The sequence below is a fragment of the Mirounga leonina genome, unplaced genomic scaffold, assembly GCF_011800145.1.
Source record: "Mirounga leonina isolate KUSES-001 unplaced genomic scaffold, KU_Mleo_1.0 Mir_153, whole genome shotgun sequence".
NCBI lineage: Eukaryota > Metazoa > Chordata > Mammalia > Carnivora > Phocidae > Mirounga > Mirounga leonina.
This window is the reverse complement of record NW_023270387.1, coordinates 1,567,884-1,581,343: the sequence shown is the minus strand read 5'-3', so window position 1 is coordinate 1,581,343 and position 13,460 is coordinate 1,567,884. Positions and strand designations below refer to the sequence as shown.

At 45.0% G+C, this 13,460-nt stretch overlaps 1 protein-coding gene across 2 annotated transcripts in view; it reads right to left on the bottom strand.

Annotated features, from left to right (window-relative positions):
• Positions 1–13,460, bottom strand: part of DYNC2H1 (dynein cytoplasmic 2 heavy chain 1) — a 284,386-nt gene that overhangs the window by 33,822 nt on the left and 237,104 nt on the right. For both annotated transcript variants that reach the window (XM_035008811.1, XM_035008812.1), the window contains exon 85: positions 7,006–7,095. In XM_035008811.1, coding sequence (XP_034864702.1) covers positions 7,006–7,095 — 90 coding nt within the window. The remainder of the gene's footprint in view (positions 1–7,005; positions 7,096–13,460) is intronic.

The window sequence follows — 13,460 nt, the reverse complement described above, 5'->3', positions numbered from 1 at the left end:
CCCCAACTAACAAGCGGACGCCCTGGCCAGGGGGAAGCGGCTGTGTGCACCCAGGGGAGCCCTGAGAACACGGGCGCCCCCATGGCCGGTCTCCGGCGGGAACCATAGCCCGTCTGCTAGAACCTGCTGCTTCTGCAGGAACCCTCGCGTGTCCGCTCCCAGTCTGTGCACGCTTTCCGCGGTAAAGATGCTCTTATTATGCCACGCCCGGCACCGCCGAAATGGGCATGCATGTGATGAAAGCGAGATGCAGATAAAAATTCAGGGAAGATTTTGTTATCTTGAAAGCCAGTTATGTTGCTATATTGTCACTTGTCTAGAACCAAGATTTGTCTTCTGCAGGCAGTACAAATAGCACATGGTTTATAGGATCACTTCCATCAAGCTGCGGATCATCACAGACCACAGACTACCACTCAGGATTCCAAACGTGCGAGACACTTGAACACAGGCAGAATTTATCAGCTGATAGTGTGGAGGAATTACTGTCCCCGTACAAAATGTAACTCCTAAAATCTCGTAATATTGCTACAGCAACAGCTCTGTTTTACTGGGAATATTTGGTTATGTACCCTCAGTTCATTCTGTGATAGTGACAACACAGTTTAAAGCTTGGCTGTATGTTAATCTTAAATCTCAGGATTTGGGCCAAGATATATTTTTTTCACAAAATTCCAATATGAATCTATTTATTTGTTTATTATCTATTTCCTTAACTAAATACAGAGATTCCTCTTGTTAGGAATTCATGATTTCCTCATTACTGTGTATTTCCAGCACTTAGAATAGTGGTGGCACAAAACAGAAGCGAAAGAAGGAAAGAAAGAGAGAGAGAGAGAGAATATGAATTAAAAAGATGCATAACATACCTCCTCTAGCTGAGTACAGTATATAAAAATAGGGATGCTAGAAGTTTTATACCTCATACAGACTGCTTTCTCAATTCTGTTTATATGTCTTCCTATGCATAATTTTACTGAGTGCCTACTATGGGTAAAACACTGTACTAAGGAATGTGAGAGTTACTAAAAGGAGTTAGGAAAATAAAGACTTTTCTAGGAATGCAAAGTACTGCAGAACCTTCCAAAGTAGAGTAAGATACCTCAGGAAAAAAAAATGAAAAATTAAAAAATATGATTGCTTTTAACGTTTAGGATCTTAAGAGAAAACAAATCTTCAAATGTTAGATTGTAGAGTAAAAAATTAACATCTATTAGGCAGATTTAAATAGAAATTAAATCTCCTAAGTATGTCACAGATGCCAAAGAATACATATTGGGAGGTAAATCACGCTGATTAGAAAATGTGAAAGAGATTTATGTCAGTTTCCTTAAGAATAACCCTAAAAGTGATCAAATCATTCATTTACTCATCAGATACTGAAAAACCTACTTGTGCAAGCCACTGTTCTACATGCTTGGATAGAGCAGTAAACAGACAAAAATATCTGCCCATATGAAGCTTCCATTTAGTGAGGAATACAAAGAAAATTAATTCAGTGAAATGCATGGAATGTTAGCTGGGGATATAGGCTCTGGAGAAAAATAAAGAAGGAAAGGAGGGGGGCTGCGACCTGAAACAGCGTGGCCAGGGAAGGCCTCGCTGAGGTGACGTTGGAGCAAAGAGTTCAAAGACAGAAAATGACTTTGTGCAGAATCTCGGGGCAGCAGCGTGGGCAGAGTAAGCAGCAAGAATAAAGCCCTGGTGGGGAGTATGTTGGTCTGTTCACTGAGCAGCCCGGAGGCCAGCACAGCTGGAGCAAACTAAATGAGGGAGCGAAAAGAGGAGGAAATCAGAGAGGTAAGAAGCCTGACCTTCACCTGTGGGTTGATGGAAGGGTTCTGTGACTCTGGATGAGGTAAGGAATCACGAGGGTATTCCCAAGAGAGGAATGATCTCACCTGATTTATGCTTTAGCCAGAACATTCAGACTGCTTGGCTGAGAACCGACCAGGGAGGGAGGGGCAAGGGTAGAAGCAGTCCTAATTAGGCGGCGGCCGCACTGGTAATGCTGTCAGTCAAGGTAGTAGCGGGTGAAGCGGTATGTCTGAGTATACTCTGAATATGGAGGCAAGATCATGTTTCTGGCAGGATGGACACACATGAGGAGAGGTCAGGAGTTAACAGTGATTCCAAGACTTTCGGCCTCTGTCATAGGAAGGATGGAGTTGTCACGGACTTTCGTGGGAACGACTGTATGGATAGAAGCCAACGTAAAAAGTTTCAAGGGAGAGAGTGAGAATCTAAAATGTTGCTGATAATCTATGGAATGATCAAAAACTCACATGTTTTTACAGAAAGGGCACTTTAGTGTGAGTTCTCTCATTTAACGTATCATTTCTGTAAACTGTTTATTCTTGAAATTGGGGTTTTATTTTTCCTATCTTTAAAAATGGAAATAACACCCACCTCGTGTGTTGTAAATATTACTAGATTTCATGTACAGCATGTACATGCCTGATCTCCGAGCTCAGTTCTTACAAATGCTTGTTTTCTCTTTCTGTCCTTCATTAGATCATTTTAAAAGTCTGAATATATAAAGTGGTACACTGAAAAGAAAAGTGACCCGATGCTCTGAATTTACATCTAGGAAAATGCGAAGAGCTATTTAGATGAACCCAAAAAGGGTGTCATGAGACTTCTAGATCCAGAAATGCCAGTCTGAGTCCTAGAGAACAGTCAAGGTCAAAGAGGGAAGGGTAAGAGCTAGAGGCTCACAGATTTTTTTCAGTGAACAATCAGTCTTCTTGAAGTGGAGAGGAAAAGAAAAATGTAACAGAGAAGCAATCTATGTGGCTAAGGTCACAAGAAGCATCTTAGCAGACACGCTAGAAACTGCCTGATATTATCTGAACAAAAGACACCGCGGCATCTAAACAGAATCTCAGGAGAACACAAGAGGGAGAGGGAAGTGTAGGGACTGATACCTGTATGACGGGAAGACCTGCCTCCCAGCACTGCTGGGCAGGGAGGGTTGGAAAGAACCCAACGTTAAGAGCACCTGCTCATAGAAGGCATACGCTGGCAAATCTAATACAGAGCCTGTTTTAGGCCTCGTCCAGAATGGATCCAGGCCATGGCAGGGGGATCCATTTGGGCAGAGTGGGGACAGGAGGCGACACTGAGCATCTCTAGGTTGCATTACATCTGCTGTTTTCTCCCAGATAGATAGTTGTTTGGGGCGTCTAGGTGGCTCCTGGCCTTGCGCTCAGTGGAGATTCTGCTTCAGATTCTTTCTCCCTCCCTCTGTGCCCCTCCCCACTTGCACACACACTCTCTAATAAATAAATAATCTTAAAAAAAAGATATATAGTTGTTTAGATTGGTGTTGCTTATTTTGTTATCTTTACTTCCTGAAAAACCTTAAGGAGAATTTATGTGACATGCCAACTGGTATTTACTAATTCTATTTATTGTTTGGATCTCCCCAGACTTCAAAGTTGCTAAAAGTTGACATAAATAAATAACAAGATTCTAACATAAGAAGGAAGGTGGCCAAATACGGTAGTATATGAGTGTATCAGCCAGTGGCTTGAGTTAAGCCAAAAAAAATCCTGGGTGGAGCTGAAGCGGTCACTCTCAATTTTAAAACAAAAGACATGAAACCTAAGCAGGAACTCATTCCTAAAAAATGGGCATGAAAGCTTGCCGCTGACACACGGCAGCCCAAGTCTGGTTAGCAGTGAAAGTGTGATGTGGACACAGTCAGGAGTCCCTTAAACATGGCTTGTAGTTCAGGAAAGCACTGGGCTTCCTCGGGACGCAGGCCCTGCCCTCGTTGGCGCACTCGTCTCTCCTCCCCGATGGGCTAGTCCTCCTGCGCTCTGGGCTCAGGCGTTGCTTCCCGGGTGCCCGTCCGTGAGGGGCTCCTGCTGTTTGCTCCAAGTCACTGTACGTCCTTCATGGTTGTACCGTTGTTTACTCTGCGTCTGTCTTTCCTGAGACACTGTATGGGCAGTTCCTTGGACACACAGTGTCTATGTGCTTACTACTCTACATGCACAACTTCAGAGAAGGGTTGGGAGCCAAGGCTTTACATGCTTTACATGCCGCACTGAAGGAAGGTCAGGAATGTCCACGCCGTGAGGCAGGAGGCGTTATCAACTTCCTAACCACTGTGTCGCCATGCTTCCCTCAGAGCGCCCTTCAAGTAGCTGCTCCCGGTACCTCGGCTGGATGAGTCAATCAATGCACGAACAGCACCCCCACCCCGGCCGGTCTCCCCTCATCTGCACAGAACCCTGTAACGACACTCCCAGCAGCCTGTTCTCGTTTCCCTCTCCGTCATGCCTCCGAACGGTGTGAGCCCCGGCGGCTGCACAGCGGTCTCAATGGACTCAGCATCACAGCTTCACGAGGAAGCCAGAGCCGCCGCTTGTCACACGGTTCCCACAGCAGCTCTGTGCCCTCACCCCCTCCTCCCCGCCCGCCCGCACGGCGACATGGCTGCCCCACACCCCACAAGCTGCTCTGGATTCTCACCTGGGACACACAGGAGGCACCTGTGAATCCCAAACACTAGCACTGACCTCAGGAGAGCGCTTATCTCTGGACATTCGTAACAACAAAAAAATTAACACAGGAAAACAAAACAAGTGAAAAAACCATATCCTAAGTGGTGGCAGAAATGATAAACACTGCATATTCCCCGGTTAGAAGGACGGAAGACAAGCTACGGTCAAGCGTAGAAGTTATCCTGAGGGCTTAGGAGGCTGTTCTATCACTACAATTAAGGCTAAATGAGTATAAAGCTTTTAAGAAATTACACAGTGTCAGGGGAGAATTTTTCAGCTGTGATGATTATTTGATACACTCAGCATAAATAATCATGCCAGAAAATTATAATGCATGTAAAATTGTTTTAAATATTAAATTCAATATCAACACGTTTATTGTTACATGCACGTAATTAAGTGCACTTACACATATATTCCACGCACAGTGTAATAGGCTGCCTTTTCCAGCTAATGCAGTTCCTGCCTTGATAAGAAAGAAAAGCGAACAATACTGACACAAGGGCTGACAACCTACCAGAGCCATGCAATTAGAACACACCAAGAACTTGGAGCACTTCTGAGTCCCCAGGTGACCTAGGGACTGTCCGTCCTTCCTCCCGGCCTGCCGCACGCTCCTGCCCGCCCCTTCACCCCCTCCATCTTCTGGCACTTACTGCTTATGTGCAAGCACAGCCGACAGACTGACAGACAGACAGTCAGAGTCCTTGACTGGTTCTTCTCTACCTGCTGATTTTTTTTTTTTTTAAGATTTTATTTATTTATTTGAGACAGAGAGAATGAGAGAGACAGAGAGCACATGAGAGGGGGGAGGGTCAGAGGGAGAAGCAGGCTCCCCGCCGAGCAGGGAGCCCGATGCGGGACTCGATCCCGGGACTCCAGGATCATGAGCTGAGCTGAAGGCAGTTGCTTAACCGACTGAGCCACCCAGGTGCCCCTAATTTTTTTTTTTAAGATTTTATTTATTCATTTAGATAGAGAGAGAGAGAGAGCGCATGAGCAGGGAGAGAGGCAGAGGGAGAAGCAGACTCCTCGCCGAGCAGGGAGCCCGATGCGGGACTTGATCCCGGGACTCCAGGATTATGACCTGAGCCGAAAGCAGTCGCTTAACCAACTGAGCCACCCAGGCGCCCTTTACCTGCTGATTTTAATGTCATCTTCAGATCCAGGAATTTTTTTCTCCAACAATCCTACAACCCAGAGCTTAGTCGTATTAGAAGCCCAACAAACGTTCAGATGAGTCCTGGCGCCTTTAAAGGAGTCTCATTTGTAGCTGGCACAAGGGAGCACGGAGGGAGGGAGAGATGAAGAGCAGGGTAAGGGAAGAGCCCCTGCAGGGAGTGTCTACAGAGCTCAGAACACAGGAAATCAAGTGCACGGGGCTAAAAAGAAGCCTTCACCAGCAGAAGGTCAGTTCTTTCTGTTAGCTCAAAGACGAGAGGGCAGGTTCAGAGAAATCTGTAGGTGGGAGAGAAGGGTCGGACTTCTCAAAGGGCCACATTTCACAGCTTGAATCTTCTCTATAAAGTAAAACATAAGGTGCTCGTCTAAGGGAAAGGGAGGTGGTGACAGAATGGTTTTCAGGGAAGTAGTGCGTGGCTGAAACAGCCACGGTGGAACACAGGGGCAGGGCCAGCCCCTCCCTCACTGGACCCCGTCTGGTGTCGCCAGCAGAGCTCAGCAGCTCATGTATGGACAGAGACTAACCCAATGCAACACTTTCTAGGAAGGAGGCGGCACGAGGGACAGTGAGATAGGATAATGAAGATTCTGGAAAGGGAATGGTTGACGTTATGTGCCATGGATTCCAGGCTGAGTTGGGCAGGAAGAGTCTATAGAGAGTCTAGTTCAAAGGTGTCCAGGGGTTCAAAGGTGGAGCAGTCATGAGCAATGACAAGGCTGAAGCTGCGGACAGGTATGTGCTTCATCTAGAAGGACTCACGATCGCAGAAGTCATGGAAAGGAGGCCCTTTGTGAAGCAGGTGTGACCACGGAGGACGAAGGGAGTGAGACTCCACGAAACCATGCAGGGGACAGGGGACACTGCGTGCACCATTTGCTGTTCCTTTCAGAAAATCACTTGAGATCACTCCTTATTCCATTCAGTTTTCCTGCAAGGTACCTGACTGGTCACTCTGAAGAAACTTGATTTGTTGAAAAAAGAAAAGAGAAAAAAGCAGCTCCCTACGGGGAGGGTAGGACATGCTCTAAAGTGAATTGGTCACGGTTATGAATCTGTGACAGTTACCAACCACACAACCCACATATATTAAAAGTGTAGATTCTTCTCTACATTCTCAAAAGTTATGAAGAGCCACAGTGAGTAAAAACAAACACAAAAACAAAAGGAGCATTTTAAAAGAATGCCCCGTAAGCACTGCGGACAGCCTGAGAGCGGCATCGTCCCCGGCTGCCGGCAGGACAGCGACCCCGGTGCACACGTCCGCGATGCTGGAGTCACGCGCTCCGTCGCTCGGGGACCGACTCTCACCTGTATCGCAAGGGCCCGAGCCACGACACCTCCAAGGTACTGTAAGGGGTCTTCTGGGCCTTCCCACTTGCTCTGCCATGCCAGAGGACACTGCAATTTAAAAAGGGTCCAAATTAAGTTTACACATATAATATTACACATAATAGACCTTTAACATTAGTGTGATGGGGAAAATACTTCGGGATAATCCACATTATGTGCACCATGGATTTATTTCCTTAAGATAATGTCTGTTTTCCTTTGAATAAAATGAATGACAATAAATAACATAATAAAATGAATGACAAGAGATAGAATGAATTAATCTGTTTCTCTAAAAGGAGAGTTTCTATAATTTTGCTATTGGTGATAATGTGCTCTAAACATCAGGGTGCATGTGCCCCTTCAAATCAGTATTTCTATATCTTTTGGGTAAATACCTAGTAGTGCACTTGCCGGACAGGAGTAGTTCTAAATGTCCATCGACAGATGAATGGATAAAGAAAATGTGGTTCATATATACAATGGAATATTACTCAGCCATCAGAAAGGATGAAATCTTGCCATTTGCACAACATGGATGGAGCTAGAGGGTATTGTGTTAAGTGAAGTAAGTCAGAGAAAGACAAATACCATATGACTTCACTCATATGTGGAATTTAAGAAACAAACAGATGAACATAGGGGAAGGGGATAAAAACAGAGAGGGAAGCAAACCATAAGATATGTTTAACTACAGAGAGCAAACTGAGGGTTGATGGAGTGAGGTGGGGGAGGGGATGGGACAGATGCGGGATGGGTATTTTTTTTTTATTATAGCCTTTTTTTAAATTATGTTATGTTAATCACCATACATTACATCATTAGTTTTTGATGTAACGTTCCATGATTCATTGTTTGCTTATAACACCCAGTGCTCCATTCAGTACGTGCCCTCCTTAATACCCATCACCAGGCTAACCCATAACCCCCACTCCCCTCTCCTCTAGAACCCTCAGTTTGTTTCTCAGAGTCCATCGTCTCTCATGGTTTGTCTTGGGGGATGGGTATTAAGGAAGGCACTGTTTGTGATGAGCCCTGGGTTTTGTGTGTAAGGGATGAATCATTAAATTCTACACCTGAAACCAATTTTACCATATATGTTAACTAACTAGAATTTAAATAGAAACTTGAATTTTAAAGTAAAATTCTTGATACAATAAGCAAACATAAGCTGGTATATACAAAGTAGCAAACCACTGTTTGCTTAAAACAATATTTAGTACATAAGGAAATCAAATTAAAATTGACAAGTTCATTTTATAAGTGGTAAAGATTTTTTAAAAAAGTCTTCGTTCCTCCAGAATTTCTTCAAACTCTAAATAGAGAAGTATAATAGAAATTTCATCCCCAAAACCACACTGAACTATATGATTAAAAGAAATTTAAAAAATACTCTAAGTTAAATAAGTAAATAAAACCATTCTAAAAAAGTTATCTTTTGAATACCTGACCTTCTATTAACTGGTATTCTCTATTAATACATACTTCTTTACTTGACAATATTCTTTACGTTCATGTTCATCATCATGGTATACCTTTTCTGTGAGGGTTTGCTGGACTTTCCAAACATTATATAAATATTCAAACTTCTAAAGTGCAATAATAAGGAGAAAACATCAATTTCATACCCCAAAACACTGCCTGATTATATAGTAGAGAAACGACACTGTGGGATATATCAACAATGCATGGAAAACAAAAATTATAAGATAGTGGGAATTCAGAGTGTAAAATATCTGGTTTAATCACTTTAGATGTGTAAAGTAAGCTTTCCTCAGAATATGGCAGAAAAGTGTCTGAACGGTGCTTTGAACTGAGACAGGTGTGGTGATTTTCAAACATGACCCCACATACCAGCCTACACGCCGACACCAGCGACAATGAGTGAGAACACCCTCCACCTGGCTTGCTCGTGACACCATACCTCCCACACGTGCTCTCCGAGGAATATGCTCCAACCAACCTGCCCTCAGCACCATCCGTCTGAAGCATCATCACAAGCCTGGTCGTGGGCCAGCAGCGCTGACAGGGGCAGCAACACTGCTAAGTGACCCCTGCCCCGGGGTGAAGGGAAGATAATCACACACACCAGGTGGACTGCAGCCCCAGCAGTGGGCTGGGGGCAGGCATCTGGTCTAACTGCACGCCCTGCCCACCAACGAAACCCCAGGGGACAACTGCAGGAAAGGACCCTGCAGTTCCGTGCTACCACAGCTCTGGAAAACATCTGGTCCGACCCAAAAATGGAAAAGACAATTCCAGAATACACATGCACGCTTATGTTCAAGGCATCATTACTTACAACCAAGACATGGAAGGAACTCATGTGCCCATCGACAGATGAATGGTAAGGAATATGCAACACACACACACACACACTCTAGAATATTACTCCATCTTGAAAAAGAAGGAATCTGTTTGGGACAATATGGGTGAACCTAGAGGCTATTATACTAAGTGAAGTAAATCACAGAAAGACAACCATATGATTTTACCTCTATGTGGAATCTCAAACACAACAAACAGAAGAAAACAGAAACAGACCCATAAATACAGAAAACAAACAGATGGTTGCCAGAGGAGAGGAGGGGAAGGAGATTGAAAGGTACAGTCTTACAGTTACAAAATAAGTAAGACATGGGGATGCAATGTACAGAATAAGGAACGTGACTAATATGGTAACAACTCCGGATGTGGACAGGTGGTAGCTACGTTCATCTTGGTGGTCGCTTCGTATTACACATAAATGACGATCACTACATTGTACATATGAAACTAGACTCTGTGTCATGTACAGTTCAGCCGAAGTATCAAGAATGTGTTACATATCATGTTTGGGAGTTTATATAAAAATGATTTAATGAAGGAAGTCTTAGGAAAGGAAGTAGGTGCTACGTTCTGAGAGTTGTGCTGGATTTCGACGAAGGCAGAAAGAACTGGAGGGGGTGTTTTAAGCGAACGCTGGCTGGCTGCTAATTCTGTGTGAGCACCGAGCGCATGAGAGGCACCATCCCATGTGCTCCTCACAATAACCCTCAGTAGCAAGGGCTGCTTTCACTGCCATGTTACACAGGGAGCACGTGAAGGCCACACGTGTGGCCCCAGGCAACCTCACTCCAGAGTCTGTCAGCATCGGTACCAGCTGCGAGGCATCTTACCTTCCCATTGTGCTTTACGCATATTACACCATGTGAGGTTCAACGCAAGACAATTATGAATTAGGAATTAAAATTATAATAATGGGGAAACTAAGGCTTAGAACAGGTTAACTTATCAGTGTTTTTAACTAAATGTTATAGAGCTAGAGCCCAAGTCTAACCCTAAACAGAACCTCTTTCTGCTACCCATCCTTTTCATAACAGATGTCATAGCAGGGGAGGGGTCCACTGCTCACTCCTTCCCTCTCTTTCAAGCATCAATTAAGTACATGGTTATTCAGCAAGCTTGTGTTAAACAGCTGCTACTTGGCAATCATTTGTTAGGTGCTCTGGATACAAAATGACAACACAACCCCTGTTCATAACAACTTGTGTGAGAAGGCAGGGAAAGAGACAAAGAAAAGGGATACTGCAGTTGGTACAGTAAGTTCCCTGATAACGACAAGAGCAGTGCTCATTATACACAGAGCTAGCATCCACCAAATCCACACTCCATATGAGGGCAAGAGTCAGGGAACGCTTTCTGGTGGAAATAACACCCGAGGTAAATCTCAAGGGATAAACAGTCTACACTCCGGGAGAGAAAGACAGTAGGAAAAGGGAGGACAATTAATAAGGGAGACATTAATTAAGTAAGGACCAGACCAGGAAGCTTTTTGGAGTCTATACTAAGGAGTTTGATCAGGTAAGCAATGATAAGACCAAATTAAACTTGAACCGGGCATGTGACACAATCGGATTTGACTGCAGAGACATTACCCCAGTAGACACAGGGAGAAGCGGCATTCAGGGATGGATGCGGTGGCAGGAAGGGAGTCAGGAAGCTGCTGCACTTTGTGAGGCAGGAGCCAGAGAGGACCTCCACGGGAATGAGAGGAGAAGGGTCCCGACAGCAAACACGTCTGCAGTTGGCGGCACGGACGGGGCAGGCACTGTTCCGAGCATGGTACTTCCGTGCACACCTCTACCCTTCAAAACAACCCTCTGAGGGAGGCATAATCATGAACCACGTTACAAACATTTAGAAACCGAGGGAAGGAAAGTTTAAGTGACCTGAACAAGAAAGCACTGTAGTATAATCTTGGATATTTTCATTTCTACTCTATAATTTCAGTGTTTATTATTATGTGAACTTTAAACACAGTGCCACTTTTAGTGACTCATTTTCCTCTTCTATTGAATATTGTAGTTGTTTATCACACTGCCAACCACCACCACTGCACTCAGAAGAGCCATGGGGGATGATAATGGTAATCCACGACGTGCACCTGCTGAAGTTACAAGAGATGTCTGGACAGCTTCATGGGATTCAAGTTTACTGTAGCTCCCGAAAATGGGAGCAGCTGTGTAACCACTATTTATTTCAAACACTAGAAGTTGCAATGAGATGTTATAGTGTAAAAAAGGATTCAGTTTAAATTTTTTTTTTGAAAAAGAGGGTAAAGAAAAAGAAAAAAACGTAGTTCACTCTAATTCCAATTGTGGATGAAGTGCTTGACAATAGGTAGAGTTTACAACTTATCACTAACTCCTACACTAGCCATAATTTACTTTATAATAGGTTCCAATTTAATATTACTAAGACCTTTGCTTAGCTACCAAGATTTTACTTTTCTTATCAATATAGAAAAAGAGTTTGTAGAACAGCACCAGAACTAAGGGCTTTCAGATCCGAGGGATGTATCTAATGGAATTACTCTCTTACATATGAACACCATTGTTAAAAGTTGCTACACTGGGAGCCAGGGAGATGCTGCAGGAGGAGAACTGGAGCTCACCTCCCCCACAGATACACTAAGGCAACAAATACATGTAATGCAACTGATTCTGAAAACGACCTGAGACTGGCAGAGCAGACTGCCACAACTAAACACATAAAGAGGCCACGTCAACGAGGTTATGAAGAACACAGGTGCAGTCAGGAACCAAGCCCCCTACCCACCACCGTGGTGACCCAGAAGCAGGAGGGATATATATCCCAGGCACAGAAGAGTGATGGGATCAAGCCCCTCAAGGAGCATCCCCAGCCCGTGGTACTTGCACCAAGGAGAAATACCCCCACAATGTCTGGCTTGCAAAGTCACTAGTGCCTAAGTACGGGAGAGCCAGAGGGCAACAGGGAACGGGGTCTCCACTCCCGAAGGACCCATACTCTCTGTCTCTTAGCCTGAAACCCAGCACAGAAGCAGCGGTTTCCAAAGTGCCTGGGGTTTATTTACGGACTAATTTTAGGACATGTGCTGGAGGGGCAGGGATCTGGAGAAGCTTTCCCAAGAAATGGAGTGCAGGTGGGCACCGCTTCTGTCGCCCTCCTTGGGCCCAGCTGGCCACAGGCTTCTCTCCATTTACTGTGCTAGCACTGCTTCTTCACCCAGGTGTTCCATTATGGGCCCACCCCACCCAACTCAGCTGCCCTGGCAGGTGCCACTCCCAAGTACCTCTTGCCCCACCACACCCAGTGAGTAGCCCTGGCAGGAAGTGGCGCCCCTCCAGTGATTTCTGCCCTGGGGAGGTGAGGAGCCAGCAGGGGCTACAGCTGAGCCTCCCGCTCAGCTGCATGGGAAGTTCCTCCACCCACCAGTGTGACCACAGTTCCTACAGGTATGCCTCAGCCGCTGTGCCCAGGGCAAGACCTGCCCACACGTGTGACAGTCACTGCAGAGAGCTGAGCTGAGGGCCAGCTCCGCCCAGCACAGCCCGTGCAGCAGTTACAGCCCCCCACACAGGAGGGGGCCCGCACCCACACTGGGGACACTGGGGAGCACCTGGTGCTGGTGACCAGTGGGGAATGAGCTAGCAGGCACCACAAGACACCTTCTACATAAGCCCACTACTTTCAAGACCAGGACACATAGCGGACCTATACACTACATAGTCACAAACACAGAGAGCTAAACAAAATAAAGAGACAGAAGAACAGGATCCAAGTGGGGAAAGAACAAGACAAAACCCTAGAAAAAGAGGTACATGAAACAGAGTTAAACAATCTGCCCGACAGAGAGTTCAAAGTAATGGTCATAAAGATACTCACCAGACTGAAGAGAAGAGTGAAAGAACTCAGTGAAAACTTCAACAAAGAAATAGAAAGTATAAAAACGAACCAGTCAGAGCTGAAGAATACAATAACTAAAATGAAAAGCACACTACAGGGATCATCCACACATTAGGGGATGCAGAATGGATTAGTGATCTGCAGACAGGGCGGTGGAAAGCAACCAGGGTGAACAGCGAATGAATGAATGAATGAATGAATGAATGAATGAATGAATGAATGAA